The 16,516-nt window shown below is 35.9% G+C and overlaps 1 protein-coding gene across 16 annotated transcripts in view; it reads left to right on the top strand.

The window, feature by feature from the left end:
• nrxn3b (neurexin 3b) overlaps positions 1-16,516 on the top strand; it is a 383,656-nt gene that overhangs the window by 133,443 nt on the left and 233,697 nt on the right. For all 16 annotated transcript variants that reach the window (XR_003672980.1, XM_028440201.1, XM_028440215.1 and 13 more), the window contains 4 exons: positions 9,721-9,924; positions 12,666-12,692; positions 13,646-13,765; positions 15,374-15,486. Coding sequence is in view for 15 of the 16 variants with exons in the window: in XM_028440201.1 (XP_028296002.1) it covers positions 9,721-9,924; positions 12,666-12,692; positions 13,646-13,765; positions 15,374-15,486 (464 nt within the window). In the remaining variant the exon portion in view is untranslated. The remainder of the gene's footprint in view (positions 1-9,720; positions 9,925-12,665; positions 12,693-13,645; positions 13,766-15,373; positions 15,487-16,516) is intronic.

Here is a 16,516-nt window from a genome sequence, read left to right as displayed (position 1 = left end):
GTTTTACTTTTTTTTTTTTTTTTTTTCAACACTTGGAAACATTACGCCATTGCTCCCTAATCCCCATTTGTAATTAAATGGGTGCTTAGGAGCTGTGCTGGGTTGAACAGGAAGGATGTGGGAATGCATGCGCCTTTCCCTCCTCTCTTTATCTTTGCTTCTTGTTTCTTTTTTTTTTTCATTCTTTTTATTTCTCATGCATCGAAACCCTTTTCCTGTGTTTTAGCCTTTCTCCTCTCTCTCTCTCCCCTGCACACACACACACACACACACACACGCACACAGAGGAAATGAAGCCTTCAGTGCTCGACCATCTGAGAAATTGACAAGGCTCTACACCTCTCCCCTCTGCAGATAGGATTATTCCCGGATAGGCTAGCTGTATTTTAGGATGAAAACGTGGGGGCTCCTGTTTTAAAGACCATTACATTTTTTTTTTGTAAAGCTCAGTAGCATTTTATATTGACATTTTACTTAATGGCATTTGTATCTTATAGTAGCACACTCCTAGTACAATCCTTATCCACGACATTGAAAGTCATTGTCATATTCTGCATTGTTGTTACTGGAATGGCATCCAATAATAGGAACATACAATTATTAAATGCATAAATAACATTTTTTTTCCCATAAATTTGTGTCAAAAGAAAAGAATAATCATTATTTAACTTCTTTTTTTGTTGCTTCAATCAAACTTGTGCAATGCAATACATGTAGACTTTAGCAAAACTATAGGACCGATTTGCATTTCCGTGAAAACGCAAGTTCAGTAGTGAACTTGTATTACATTTATGTCAAAGATATGCACTTCGAAGTACAACACTGTACAGTGAGCCAACAGTCCGGTGTCACGGGAAATACGGGCGGTCTCTACTGCCATTAAAGTGTGTTGGTGGACCAATGTCCAGATGAAATAATCACAAAGTTACAGTGGCAATTGCTTAATGGGAGCAATAAATTAGTTGCCATCCTATTAGTGTGGAGGAGGATTAGAGATTGAGAGAAGTGGGCGGAGCAGCTTCAGGGGACTCGGCTTATCATTTACCCATGAGGAAGACAAAAGTTCTCCTTATGTGGCATTAAAGTGTGAATTTAATCTGTCACTTTGTAGAAGCCTGTGAATAATAACAGTAATAAAATGCTGGTACAATATTGTATTTTTTTTAATTAATAATTAACAATAATAGTAATTTAAAAATGCACAGCTGCTCTTTCCTCCAGTAATGTGGGCAGACTGCTGTGCCTCAGCAGCTGAATGTAAAAGTGCAATAATTTCTGTCTTAAAAGGTTTGAATGGTTAAGGTTTAAAGTTGAATTTTCAAAACCTATAATTTTTGCACATTATTATAATGGACCAGATTAGTTATTTTGAAAAAGAAAAAAGGAGGTAATCTACCTGTGACCCTGAAAAAAAGGAGCAAATGGGTCAGCAAATTGATGGATGACGGTAATATTCTTGATAATTTTTTATCAGACTGTCCTTAAACAAAACAAATGAATGTAACTGTTTTATAATAAACACAATTATGTTGCAATTACTGCATGATTCAGTGTGTCGTTTACAAATTCACGAGATGCAACTAATTACAATGAATTACGGTCAGATTTGCAAATATTTACCTAATTTTATTTCATCAATGTAGCTTTCTCTCTCTTTTTGTGTGGGTGGGTGTGTTAGTATGTTTCCACCACTCTCAACTATCTCTAGCCCAACAAGATATATTTTCAGCAGTACTCACAGCAGGGTCTTAGATTCTTCTGCCCCCTGATGGTGGTAAACGTGACTGCGGGGGGCTTACTAAGAGTATGTGTCTGTCTCTTTCCAAATTGCTGGACTGGGGATGGATTTGGTTTTGCTGGGAAGGTGTGAGGGGAGGGTTGATTCACTTTCATCAGCACACACTGACGCCCTCCCATTGAGTGGGATGTGCACGAGACAGCCGCAGGGGAGGGTTGCTTTTCCTTCCTTTTTCTCTGGAGTCACGTAAAGATAGCTGGTGTACATTTAATTTGCACACTCAGTGGTTCCAAAAGCAAACAGGAGACGCAGCATGGTGAAGCAGATGGGTCTTATAGTCTTGCAAAAGTACAAGGCTTTTGCATTTGTTAAACCCGTTGCTTTGGTTTGCCTGAAAATGACTTGATCAATATACAACTGGTACAAGTTTAAACTGGAGCTTTGATAAGAGAGATCTAGTGCTTTGAACTTGTATGCAATTAGAAATAACCATGGTTTTTTTTTCATTTATTTCATTGTTTAAATCAATTATGTCAGTATATGATCATTTTAATTCCATTATTGTTTAATACATTTGCAAACCATGTGTTTATTTAATTTATAACTACATAATATGACATTTCTTTTACAATTAAATATACATCTGTTAAACACTGACTAGCACCAGACACCATTGGAATTACTATTATTAATTACAGCAAATGTTTCACTGGAGGATATCATTAGTCATGCTTCAGATTTTTCTTCTAATGACTAATCAATGAATGGTTTGAGTGCTGATTGTGTTTTGTCTGGGACTGCAGTGAACAGTGAATGGCTGCGCCTCCCACGCAGGCACTTATTCACAACAGATGTATGGTCTCAAGGCCAATCTGAGCAACATGCAAAATTGATGTTTGCATTTTCTTTATCAGAGACAGTAAATATTTCATGGTGAGGTTGTGAAATCTCAACGAAGGAAGACAAAAATAAACAGTGGTTTTCAAAGTATGGGACGCGAGTGGTGGGGAATGGAGGTATGACGGGTGGGGCGCGACAAACGGGAGGAAACACCCAATGACCGTAATAATGAATAGCTTAAAAATTAAGAGCATGAAATTATTAGACTGCATTAGATATGCGACAGGGAACAAACAAATATAACGTGGAATTAAAGTGCAAAAATAATGATTTATGTCCACGTGAAGTGAAGCGGAACAACAAAACAAACGACTTCAAATATTAATTTATTTTTTTGTTTTCTTTAAGCTTTTTGGGTCCGAGTACAAATTATGTTTGATTATTTCCTCTATTTTTGACAACTGCACTTTTAAATTTGTTGTTTTTATGCAGTAATTAGTTAGTTTTTCCCTTTTTCCCAGTTAGTTCAAAACATTTGGAAATGTGTCATTTGTCAGGATTATTTGGGGAGGGGCCATGGCCGCAGTTGGGGCTTGACAATTCACGTTTGTTCAAAGTGGGAGAACACCTAAAACAGATTGAACAATGATGCTTCTTTTACTAGATTGTTTTTGGTTATTGATAGATGGATTATGTTTTTATGCGCTCCAGTTCAGTCACACGTTTGCTATTACTGAGACGTTTCTATTCTTCATTTTTAACCTGGGATCATGTTAAAGCTCCCCCATGTAAATGACCATTTGACCTACCCAGAGCTTGTTTCTCTTGTATGACCTTATGCTTGACCGTGCTTTCCCAGGGATTCATTCAATGTGGCAAAAGTAAAGGGCAAAACAATTGTTTGAACTGCGTTGTTCCCAACAACAGTCGCTGCTGAAACTTTCTGCTTTTGTTCTGTTGGAAAAATAACTTGTATATAATACACGTGGAATTAATTCGCATTTTTTGCCTTCTGTTGTTTGTATTGTTTTTTTTTTATTATTGCTGTCTTAAAATAATTACACGATTCCCCTGTGATCGTTTAAATAGCTATAAGTGCAAGTAATACATAATTGATGTGGACAATTTATTTAGAAAGTCTAATACACATTTGTTTGGATCATAATTATACCATTATAATGTTACTATCATAAATATGAGAAATAATTATAAATGTTTGACCTTGCTTTTTTATATTTGAACAGCCAGAAAGAATTTAACTCGCTGAAGGCATTTTAACAGAATAAAAGTGTGTAAATGTAACAATGGAAATAACTAAATACACTGTGGATTATCTAGCTTTCACAGTAGAATTAAAAACATAAATAAACAGTAACTTCCTATGATTGTATAATATTGATTTCCCTCTTTTAATGACATTAAACTGTGAAAGTAGTTTAATGTCCAAGAGAAAAGTAAATGATTTATTCATTATTTATTATTCAAAACTACAGAAGAAAAAACAAGTATTTGAAAGTGTGATTGAAATGTTGGATTAAAACCTTTGTGATATCTCAGGTACTATTAGCATATTTAATGGCTGCACTTGACTTGTTTTTGGTGAATGTGCTAATGCAATCATTTTAGTGACTCATGTAGTAGAAGGCAGATGAAATTATGCACAATAGTTTCTCTGCCTTTTTGTGCACATAAATGTCCACAGAGCAAATCTTGGATGCATTTTATAATAGATGAGGTTCGGGGCTAAGAGCATGCACTTTCCAAAGCATGCATTTTTCAGTACTTTAATCAGTGTGTTTGCTACATAAACAGTAGATGAGCAAGCAAGCAGACGGCTCACGGATGCATTTAGTGCAAACATTCATCATATGTTATTATCGTCTTGCTCTTAGAACACTGTAGCTTTATGATTTTTGAAATGTAAAGTTCGGTTGACAGTGCGCATATTGCACATACTGCTTCGTATGATATTCATTTAATGCAATCTACATTTTTCCCGAGATTGGTGTGTTTTTGCATGCTTGAACACCTGTTTTCACAATTAAACCCAGCCACCACAGTTGCTAGAGTGTTATATTGAGCCGGAAACCAAGGAGGTTCCTTGTTCCCAGACTAGCCGCAGCTGTATGTCACAAGTGTCTGATTTCGGCTCCAGTTTTTTAACAAATGGTATTTTTACCACCTTTAGGTTCACAGTAAACATTTGTTGTTTCCTCTCCTTGTGCTAAAGCCTTATTCAGACATCATGTTGGTTTCAGGTTTCTCTTCAGAACATGTTCTTTTTCCTTTGAGTGGCGTTTGGCTTTGCTACTCTCAGACCTTACCATGGAGGGTCTGATTCGGACAATCGTCTTCACTTTGTATTAATAAAATGTTGTGTTTATATCAAGAAGGTGTCCGCGGAGTATTGTTCACATCATCACATCAACATTTATATAAAGGGAAACCCACCACAACCACATTTTTGAATTGGTTATGAAAACAATGTGTAACTCTATGCAAGACAATAGGGAGATTAGAATGTTACAGCCAAGATGAGTAACAATAATGGGAACCCGGAGTGAATAAAAAAAGCTCTGAATTAGACTCCACTTGCTGATGTGTGTGCTGGGAAGATTGGACTATAGCTGCCTTTCACTGTTAAACTCTCACCATCTGCAAAGCTTCCCTCCTAATAGCTTTCCTCCTCCATCTTCCGCTTTATCTAAACTTCTAACAGTGTTACTGGAGAAAACACACACACACACCCTAAACACACAGCTATGCACGGACTGACAAGCAGCAGCTTCATTATAGGCTCTACTGTGAAATGACAACCTCACTGCTGCTGATGACTTGCTTAAAAAATACCAAATTACGCTGAGAAAGCACTTCAAACTCCAGCCGTGCAATCACCAGAAGTATCTTACTGATTATTAACTTGGAATTAAATATAGTAATATATATTCAATTCATATTAGCCACACAACCCAGATTTGATGTAAGGTTATTTACATTATACTAGATGTTGTTCAGATATACAGTAGTACACGCCAGTGTTTCCCAAACTAAATTGGATCGTGTGGACATTTTCTTTTTTTTTTTTCTCCTTTGGGAAGCCAGTTAAAACAATTCTTAACAATATGCCAAAACATATAAATACTAAAGTGTTTAGTTTTTAGTGGAAGAATAACAGGAGGAATTAAATTACATTTTTATTTTGTTTTATTAATTTTTTTTGTTGATGCGCCACCTTTTAATTCTACTTTTTTTAAACAGTTTTCAAAAGTTATTAAATTATTTACCAGCATACGCATGTAAATTATTTACCCTTGATATCTAATCAGTTACTTATTTCAGTTACTTTAAAACAGTGGTTCCCAAACTATTCATAGTCCCGTACCCTTAACCTGAAGCCATGTACCCCCTATTCCTGCACATTTAATAAACATAATGTCATATACAATGTATAACTACAGTGAAATTTGTCCCTGAATTCTACCTCTCTTTTTGAGGAATAATAATAACTAGAATAACTAGAATATTTGCATTTCCAGAAGAAAATGCAAGTGAGGATGCAGGTGCTGGCCCACGTCGTCCTGCCTTAGCTTAGCATTAGCTAGCATTAACCTAGCATTAACATTAGCCTCTCAATAGCATAAGCCTAGCATTGACCTAGCATTGACCTAGCAATTGCATTAACCTAGCAGTAACATTAACCTAGCATTAACTGTAGCCTAACAATAGCAATAACCTAGCATTAGTATTAGCCTAGCATTAACAATGGCTTAGCATTAGCTATAACCTAGCATTACCATTAGCCAAACAATTGCATTAACCTAGCATTAGCCTAGCAATAGCAATAACCTAGTATTAGCATTAGCCTAGCATAAGCATTTACTTTGTATAAGCTTTAACCTAGCATTAACCTAGCAATAACATTAACCTAGCATTAGCTTTAACCTAGCATTAGCTTTAACCTAGCATTAGCTGCTCTGTTTATATTCTAGTTTCCAATGTTGTCAGTGTTTTTTTAAATTTTCATTCACGTACCCCCTATGACAATTTGCATACCCCACTTTGTAAGTGTTTTGTTTAAAGCCTAGGTTCTCAAATGCTAACTGGAAAATGCTAATTGCCTGCTTTGTCATTTTTATTTTTTTTTTCCCCAAAAACAATCTGTCCATTTAGTTTTTGTTTCTAACAGACTGCCACCCTGATCTAAGTAATCTTTATATAACTCCTTAAAAACAAGATCATTCTAATATGTACTGATGGCCTGAAGTACCTGTGGTCTTGTTTTAAAGAAGACAAACAATTACAGGTGTATTAAAAACATGTGTGCCGAACAGTAAGCCATATACTGTATATGTTGCCTGTTTGAAGTACAGAAATGTAATTTAAAAAACTGGAAAATGGAAAAGTAACAGATTTGTTTTTTTAGTGAGAGGCAATTTCATCATTTTATTCAAAAATAAACACATTAGCAGTTTTCAGCTCAGTTTTGACTTCCTATGGAATAAAACACATCACATATGGCTAATCGAAAAAATGCTATTTGCAAAAAAAACAAAAAAAAACAAAAGGCAGCTTTTTTAGCTACAGCACAGCAGATCCCAGCTGAGACTGATCGATGTGACTCGATATCACATGTTGAGAAATACTTAGCGACTGAAAGGCACAGAATAAACAAACCTCAGCTACAAATGAAATGCAATGGAAAAGTCAATGTTCAGTTATGATTCTGTTCATATTCAGTTCCTATGAATGATTTATCCTCATAGGTGGATGCAAGTAGGGTTTTGTGTTTTACTTATACGTGACGGTTCACACAATGCTCTGTTTGGAATGTGCTGCAGTGCAGACTGTGTAGGTTGAAGATGACGGATTGTTCATGTGTTTGCATGTGTACACAAATCCTTAAAAAGTAGAGCTACTTCTGCAAAGTAAAGTTGAGTAGAACAATGCTGATCGTTTGTTTCACAGTCAATAGCCAAAAGTTCAAAGAATGGATTTTACAACGTTCCCAAAAGTAAACACTCAGGAAGTAATTACACGCTGCTTTTGTCTACATTTTCTGATAATTTGAGCAGAAAATAACCAAGAGCACTTTTTTGTGTGAATAAGCACTTGTGTCACTGCCATGATGCTCCCTAAACAGCTGCTGCACCTTCGTCTGTATTTGTCTTTAGAAACATCCGAATGCTGCATTTCTGAAACCGCAGGGCTGATAATTTCACATTTTTACATCTTGTGCAATTGTCAAAACGGATATTTTATGGCTTGATGTCCTTTTCATCTCTTTTATTCTCTTCCCTTTTAGCCTTGATAGATAAATTACCTTCTCGTTCCCTCACTATTTTCTGATGAGATGCGATATCGTATTTACAGACTTTGCTTTAAGTTGCTATCTTCCAAACAGGATTTAATGATCAGAATTAACCAAGGTTCATGTAAAGGAGTTACAGTACATAGGAGATGAGGAAGAAAAATGATGATTTAATGTTCTGCACACTGAGCAGTGTGTACGCACTGCAGCAGCCTGGACGTTTAAGACACAAGCCTGTCCTTCGTTGGGAAATGAAGGCAGACGCTCTTTTATTGTGAAACTGCTTTTTTATGTTAAAACAAACAAACAGCATACCTGGGAACTACAATTATCCAATTTAATGATCCATTGTGGACTCATAGACAATCATTATCAACCAAAAGCCTAGTGATGTCTACTCTAGACATTATAAACTCTAATCTAATCCAACTGTATTTATAAAGCACTTTAAAAACCCAGGAAGAGGGGGACAAAGTGCTGTACAAGGTGACAACCAGGGTTGGGGTTAATTATAATAGTAATTGTGTAAGTGATAATTAATTACAATTATTGCATAATTACAATTTTAATTGTAATTTTAAAAATCTGTCGTAATCGTAATTATATTTTAATTTAGTTTAGAAAATTGACTTTGTAATTGTAATTGCGATAAATTCTATAAAAATTCTCATTTATAATTTAATGCAAAACTGGGGAACCATGTTACAGTTCCATGTACAGTTCTACACATACTGTATGTAACAAACATTAAAATATGTTTCATGCTTCAAGCTTTCCCACATTTTACCATTTAAAAAAAAAAAAAAAAAAAAAAATTGAGATAGGAGTGTATGCACATTAAGGCTCAAACGCACACACCAAAAATATTAAAACCTATATTTTCATTGATTAGGAAGCCTAATGAGGTAACCAATAGATAGGAAAGAAATTAGATGATATTTGTTTTTAGTGTATTTTACAGCTGATATAGCATCCGTTATCATAAGAGATGCTAACACAAGAGGAATATTAACTGTTATTAGGTTATTTATTTTAAGCTCAGTAATTGTGATTATTTGTAATTGAACTTTAATTGAATATGGGTAACCTTGACCCCAACCCTGGTGACAACAGATGAATAAAGTACTGGTACAAGACAAACAATTTAAACAAACAAAAAAATAAAATGGAAAACAACAGTGTACAGGAAGTCAATGCAATTTAAAAACCATAAAACCAGTAAAATGGTGCGTTTTTACAAGTGACTTAAAAACAGGCAGTAATGAAGCCTCTGCGATGGGATATGGCAGTGTAAACATTTGGAATAATGAGCACTCTGTGCAATTTTGTTGTTTTGTGTATTTTAATTTTGTTTTGTGTGTTCTTTTGGGGTCATTTTGCATATTATTGTATATTTTTCTGTATTTTTGTTGTTTGGTGTGCTATGATTCATTGTGTGTTTTTATGGTCATTTTTGTGCATTTTGTGGGGTTTTTTTTGCATATTTTAATTTGATTTATTTATTTGTAGTAATCTTGTTTTTGAATATTTTTGGTATTTTAGTTGTTTCTTTTATTTTGCATTTTTCAGCAATTTTATACTTTTTTTTGTAGTCATTATGTATATTTGTGCCGTTGTTTTGGTATTTTTCAACTTTTTTCAGTTGCCCATGTCTCGTCTACAGAATACAGCATTTAGTTTTAATACTGGCTGATAAATCTCAGTCATGAATTAAGTACACTTTACGTTTCTGGGACAGGAATCCTGCTGTACTGTTGGGTATCCATCTTCAACTGCTTTGCAATGTTGAGCTCCCATTAATAATCGAACGTTGTCTCTTCCTCTTCCTGCTCAGAGTCTTCGATCCTGTCCTACGATGGCAGCATGTACATGAAGGTAGTGATGCCCAACGTGATGCACACTGAGGCCGAGGACGTGTCCCTGCGCTTCATGTCCCAGAGAGCGTTCGGTCTGCTCATGGCTGCCACGTCCCGTGACTCTGCAGACACCCTGAGGCTGGAGCTGGACAGCGGAAGAGTCAAACTGACGGTTAATTTAGGTATCGTATGAACCACGGTTGTCTGCTTTCCTCTTCTTTTTCGGGGGCTGTTTTAAGATTCGAAGTGGCTACCCGTAAGTAGACGTACGGACAACCCCCAGTGCTATTCGTGTGTGACCGATGACGCTACCGGAAGTCATGTGACCATTCTGTACGGACAAAAAATGGCTGAACATGCGATACACGTACAAATTCAAATCCACTTCAGTAAGATAGGGTTAGGGTTAGTCAGTCCGTAGCGTAGTTTAGGGGTAGTTAGTCCGTAACGTAGTTTAGGGTTAGTTAGTCCGTAACGTAGTTTGGGGTTAGGGTTAGATTTCGGTTTTTCCGTAACGTAGTTTAGGGTTAAGGTTAGTTAGTCCGTAACGTAGTTTAGGGTTGGGGTTAAATTTTGTTTTTCCGTAACGTAGTTTAGGGTTAGTTAGTCCGTAATGTAGTTTTGGGTTAGGATTATGTTTAGTTAGTCCGTAACATAGTTTAGGTTTAGCATTAAAATTAGGGTTAGTTAGTCCGTAACATAGTTTAGGTTTAGCATTAAAATTAGGGTTAGTTAGTCCGTAACATAGTTTGGGGTTAGATTTAGTTAGTCCGTTACGTAGTTTAGGGTTAGGTTTAGTTAGTCCGTAACATAGTTTAGGGTTAGGGTTAGTTAGTTTGTAATGTAGTTTAGGGTTAGGTTACGGTTAGGGTTATTTAGTCCGTAACATAGTTTAGGGTTAAGTTTTTGGTTAGGGTTGGTTAGTCCGTAACGTAGTTTAGGGTTAGGGTTAGTTTGTCTAACGTAGTTTAGGGTTCGGTTCAGTTAGTCTGTAACGTAGTTTAGGAATCTACGTTTTAATAACAAACAGAAGTATTGGCCAATGAGGGGTGCTACAATTCATAAATACGTAGCATGTCCGTAACGTACTTTAAGGATCTATGTATTAATAGCAAACAGAAGTACAAGTATGTAGCGTCGTAGTCACGTGACCTCTCATGTTACCTAAACTGGCCAATGAGGGGCGCTACGTATGGGTAGAATGTCAGTATATTGATACGTCTATGTGCGGATATGCCACTGCCTTTAAGATTTTATTAACTCACACTAAACCAGTCTTGTAGTTGCATGCTCTGTTTTTTTTTTTCCACTTTTTTCACTTTTTCACTTTTAACCCTCCTATTATCCTCAAATATTACCAACACATTTTAACCTTGGAGTCAATCTGATCCCAGGGATATTTGCTTCCAGAAAGAAGTTTGTCAGACACTTTATATGTTGAATACATAAATATATAATTAAACATTGCCCTATTCTCTAGCGCCACCATCAGGCCAAAGTTTTTGAAAACTTTTGAATAGTTTTTATCCAAATTTTCTCAAATATACTGACATTATTGACCACAAAAGTATGAACCCTAAAGGTTGTGGTGGTGATGACCTTTCCTGTAGCGCCACCATCAGATGAACATTTTAGTTCATTTTTAGTCTTGAAAATCTTTCATCCAATTTTTTTTTCTAATTTGGGGTACAAATTTATGACTCACACAGAATGAACCGTATTGATTGATGTTTGTGACACCCCCCTCCCCCCCCCCCCCATTTACTTATTTGTATCTCCTTTTTGTAACGTATTTGGGGTTATTCACTATAAAATTCACATTTTCTTCTGTCACTTTTACTGTGAAAGAGCTGTTAAAAAAATAATTGATCAATTTTATGCTCAATCAATTGTACCCATCAAATTACGAAAAGTCATGAAACATGAAGCAAAATAAAAAAACAAGTCAATATTGTATTGTTTTTTGAATGATAAACATTGAATGGGGTCAAATTGACCCCAAAGATAATAGGAGGTTTAAACTGTAACTTATGGCACGTTTGAAGCTGCACATTTCTCACACTTGGTACTTTTTTCTTTTTTTTTTCAGTAGGGCTTGTGTATTGTTTGTGTTTTTGACCTCATGGAAGCAGGTTCATGTACCTTACTGTCCATTAGTGACCCGTCATCTAGTTGGCATTTTCCATGCCTTGTTCAAAGATGGCACTCACACCTTCAAAGGCCCAAAGCTTGCGGCCCGTTTGGCAAACAGCCCAATGCCACAGCACCTGGAGCACATGCAGATGGTGGCAGGACTGTTAATATTAAGTAATATTCACTAGAAATAGCCTGTTATAAAGCCTGTTATAAATCGTGCAACACTCCAATGAAAGAAAGCACATACTTGTATATCTAATACAGTAATTCTTCTGATATTTTGCATTTAGTAACTTCAATATAACTATAAAATTAGATCATCTCAATAACTGATACAAGTTGGCCTAGTTTGCATATAGAAAAGCCTCTGTATAGTGCTGGTGCTGGGGGGCATGGGGCCGTTTGCTCCCACTTTTCTGTTGCGGTTGACATCACATGACAAGCCTGGTCACATGGTTTTCCACCTGCACCCTCCAACCAGTCACAGAAGTACATTTTATGCACACTTGTGTATGTATTAATATATGCATTCAAGTTGATTAGTCAATGTTGGATATGTTTGCACCAAGACCGTACATTGACCACAGTTGATAAATAACTTTTTAAGCCATAATGATTAAAAGAAAGAATTGACCCATTTGCGTATCATTTTTAGCATGCTACGCTAAAGGCTGCAGGTGTCATGTGACTGTCCCCAGAAGGTGGTTCTTCTTGCTTTTGGATGTCTGCAGCTGTAACCTTGAAGGATGTAATTTTATGTGTCACTTATTCTCCCCTCCCCATCTAGACTGTGTCAGGATAAACTGTAACACCAGTAAGTCAACATTCTTCTTCTGCAGCCTTTGTTTCTTTTTTGAATGTTAGATTGTAGCCTGTGTGCTATAGGTGGAAGTCAGTGGTGGTATTAGAGATAAGAATGGGGAAAAAACAAAGATAAAAATTACCTTTTTCTCATTGGATACTTGCATTTACAGACTTTTCATGGTTTTAATTTGTAGTTCCTATTCTAGCCTTTTTTTTTCATCAGGATATATACATGCTAATGGACATACTGTATGTATTATATTATAGAGGACATGCTCTTACTCATAAATAGGGTTTCTTTATTATTATTTGTTGGGGATAATAACATACTTTTAGATTTTTTTTAAGACACATTCAACTTAGAAATAAATATTGATATTATTAACCCAAGGTAAGTAAAGCTCAAGTCATAATAATGAGAACAGAATGTAGTGCATTGGAACGTTAGTATGTAAAACTTAAATGTCAATCACAAGATACACTGTGAATATTGAATGTGAGAATTTTACAGGCACTTCTCCATAAAGTTAGTGGACTTTGATCGCCCTCTAGTGGTTGACTCCATGATTTATTCAAACTTACAAAATCCCCTTTAAAAAGAGCTAAACATCCCTCAGAGTTATGTAAATGTATTAAACGTTAAATGTTTTTTTCTTCTTCTTATAGTTTCAATATTTAAATCCTTGTATGAGTAACAGCATATAGTCTCTATTTTTCTTACAGTTGTATGTTTTTTTCCTCTGTTATCAAACACAAACCAAAATTTTGTTTTCAAACAGCAGTCCAAGTTCAATCTCTCTATAAATCTGAGTTAATATGTAAACCACACAATCAGAATACAATTCTCTGTTTGATTTGACATAATTTACTTATTAAGGTGTAGCTGCTGTTTTAACGAAAGCATAAAAATCTGCTTTGTGATTGTTCCTCCCCTTCCCTCCACTAACTAACACTCGTCTTCAGGCAAAGGTCCTGAAGTTCTTTATGCCGGACAAAAGCTCAACGACAACGAGTGGCACTCGGTGCGAGTGCACCGCCGCGGTAAGAACTTCAAACTCACAGTGGACGAGGACCAGGCTCAAGGTAACGTCATTGTTTATCTGTCAACCTTTTTCTGCTTAATCATGATTTAATAGTGTGTGCATGTCTGCCCATCCGTAACTCTTAGTTTGATATTGATGAACGTTTGCCTTGAGTCTCTTCTCCCTGCTCCCCTTCCCCTCCCCTTCCCCCTCCCCCTCCACTTAGGCGTAACACTGCTCTCCCTTTTTATATCCTCCCTATAATAAAAGATTTCTTACCCTTCCTTAGGGAGGGCTGGTGATGGTCACAATTAAGCAATAAAATAAATCAATGTATTTTATTGCAATAACAAAATATGCATTGCTGTCTCATAATGATTGCACTTCCTGTGGTGTTGACCTTTGACAGCATGTGCAGACAAGTAAAAAAAAAAAAGATATTGATGAACGTTTACAGTATTATTTATTATGTTTATTGTGACGTTCACGTCCCACTTTGGTGATTTGAGTGATTGTTCTCAGATCTTCTGTTTTGATCGCTGAAAGAAGTGAAATGTCTGATATCAAAAACCTGAAACATTTGTGACATTTGTTTTCAAGCTCAGCAATAACTTTACATTTGACAAGAAACTACTCTTTTATAGTCTAACACAGGGATCTGCAACCTGCAACTCTCAAAGGAGCCATTTTGCCTCATCTCACCAGGATTTAAGTCCTCCCAGAGCTGAAAATAATACCTTCTCAATTAAGACAATACAGTGTAGTCAATTCTATACAGTTAAAATTATATAGAATAATGTTTGATTTGATTTATATTGATCATGTAAATGGCAATTTAAAAACAGTTCAGAATAAGTTAAAACAATTTGACATCAAGAAATAAAACAATATCTTACATCTTCAAATCTTTACGCATCTCAGTTTACATGAACACAATGTTATGTAAATAAATTATTTATTTTTTCCTTAATGTATTTGAAAGGCTACAAAAAGTAACTTGAATTTGATAACGCATGATCGTGTGCTCATTTCTTGCCACACATAAAACATGCATATTTTACGGCACATTGGTGGTTAAATGAATCTCTATTTTCTTCCAGAATAGTGTTTTTGTTGATTTAGTTATCTTACCAGGGATTTAAAACTAAAGGTTAGCCACAGGCGCAGGAAAGTTGATGGTCTGATTTTATGTAACTCTATTTCAATATATATATATATATATATATATATATATATATATATATATATATATTTTTTTTTTTTTTTTAAGCTATAGGGTGCCATTGCAAAAAAGTCCAAGAGCCACATTAGGCTCCAGAGCCACAGGTTGCAGACCCCTGGTCTAACAAGTCAAATCCAGCTGATAATATTTGTTGAATATTGCACACTGCTCTTCACGTGTGTGCAGAATAGATTTATATTATAGTCGTACTTGTGTCATGATACATGTCCTATTGTATGGTGTTTAACAAACTTAAATATTGAATATTGTCCTAAAGGATGGAGTCACGTTCCCCATTTCTGATGTCAAAAATTTAGGATTGTGAGAACTTTTAACAAGATTTACAAATAATCTGTGTTTTCCAGCTCAGCAATAATTTTACTTTTAACAAGAAACTGCCGAGTCCATTTCCCCTTCTTTAATTTGGTGATTCCAATCGTTTTGCAGGTCAAATGGCCGGTGATCACACGCGGCTTGAGTTTAACAATGTGGAGACCGGCATCTTGACTGAGAAGCGCTTTGTTTCATCGACTCCATCGTCTTTTATCGGACATCTTCAGGTATTTCCTGCTGTAGTTTAAGCATTTTACCATGGATGCAATATACAGTATGTGTATATATATATATATAATTATGTTCTTCACTAGAGTACATTTACATACTGTAGCTTTATTAGGAAACCATATTTAATCTAGGAGTTTTCAATTTATACAGGGACATTTTTGCAAGTTTTTTTGAAAGCATGGTTACAGTGTCAAATTACACGTGAGCGATGCAGATGACAAAGCTTAACTGATGTTTGATCAGAGGAATGTACCTGCTATGTAAAATGGAGATGTGATGACATTGATGTAGGGCTGGGCGATAGGGACCAAAACTCATATCTCGATATTTGTTCTCAAAATATTGATATACAGTATAAATCTGAATATTTTAAACTCAATAAAGTTTGAACAGAAAGTCAATTCAGGGTAAAATTTGCTGATGCAAATTGCCACACAGGCACATTTATTAACAAACAGCTGCACAATATGTGACACTTGGCATTTTCCCCTATAAAGGACAGCATGTGTGAGTGACTGTATTGTGGCTTGTTTATGGGAAGATCTGGGTTATGACGCATATAATGTCAGTATAGGTGATATTGTAATTTTCTATATCACCAAAATAGAAAATTAAATCTCGACATAGCACCCATTTCTACATTGATGGTAATTGGACTTGATTTTGGACTTGATTTTATATAGCGCTTTATCACCACACTGAAGCAGTCTCAAAGCGCTTTACATATAAGCTCATTCACCCAATCACTCTCACATTCACACACCAGTGGGACAGGACTGCCATGCAAGGCGCTAGTCGACCACTGGGAGCAACTTAGGGTTCAGGACACTTCAACACATCGTCAGGTACAGGGATCGAACCCCCAACCTCTCGATCAGAAGACGACACTCTACCACCTGAGCCACGGTCGCCCTAATTGACCACTTTCTCGTTGTTTATTTAATTATTTAAGTATTGAATAATCCTGCAGTATGTAATCTCTGAATCTATGCCATGAATATTTCTCCTCAGCCTCTGAAAACACAG

The sequence above is a fragment of the Gouania willdenowi genome, chromosome 24 (genome assembly GCF_900634775.1).
Source record: "Gouania willdenowi chromosome 24, fGouWil2.1, whole genome shotgun sequence".
Lineage (NCBI taxonomy): Eukaryota > Metazoa > Chordata > Actinopteri > Blenniiformes > Gobiesocidae > Gouania > Gouania willdenowi.
This window is presented reverse-complemented; position numbering and strand designations above follow the sequence as displayed.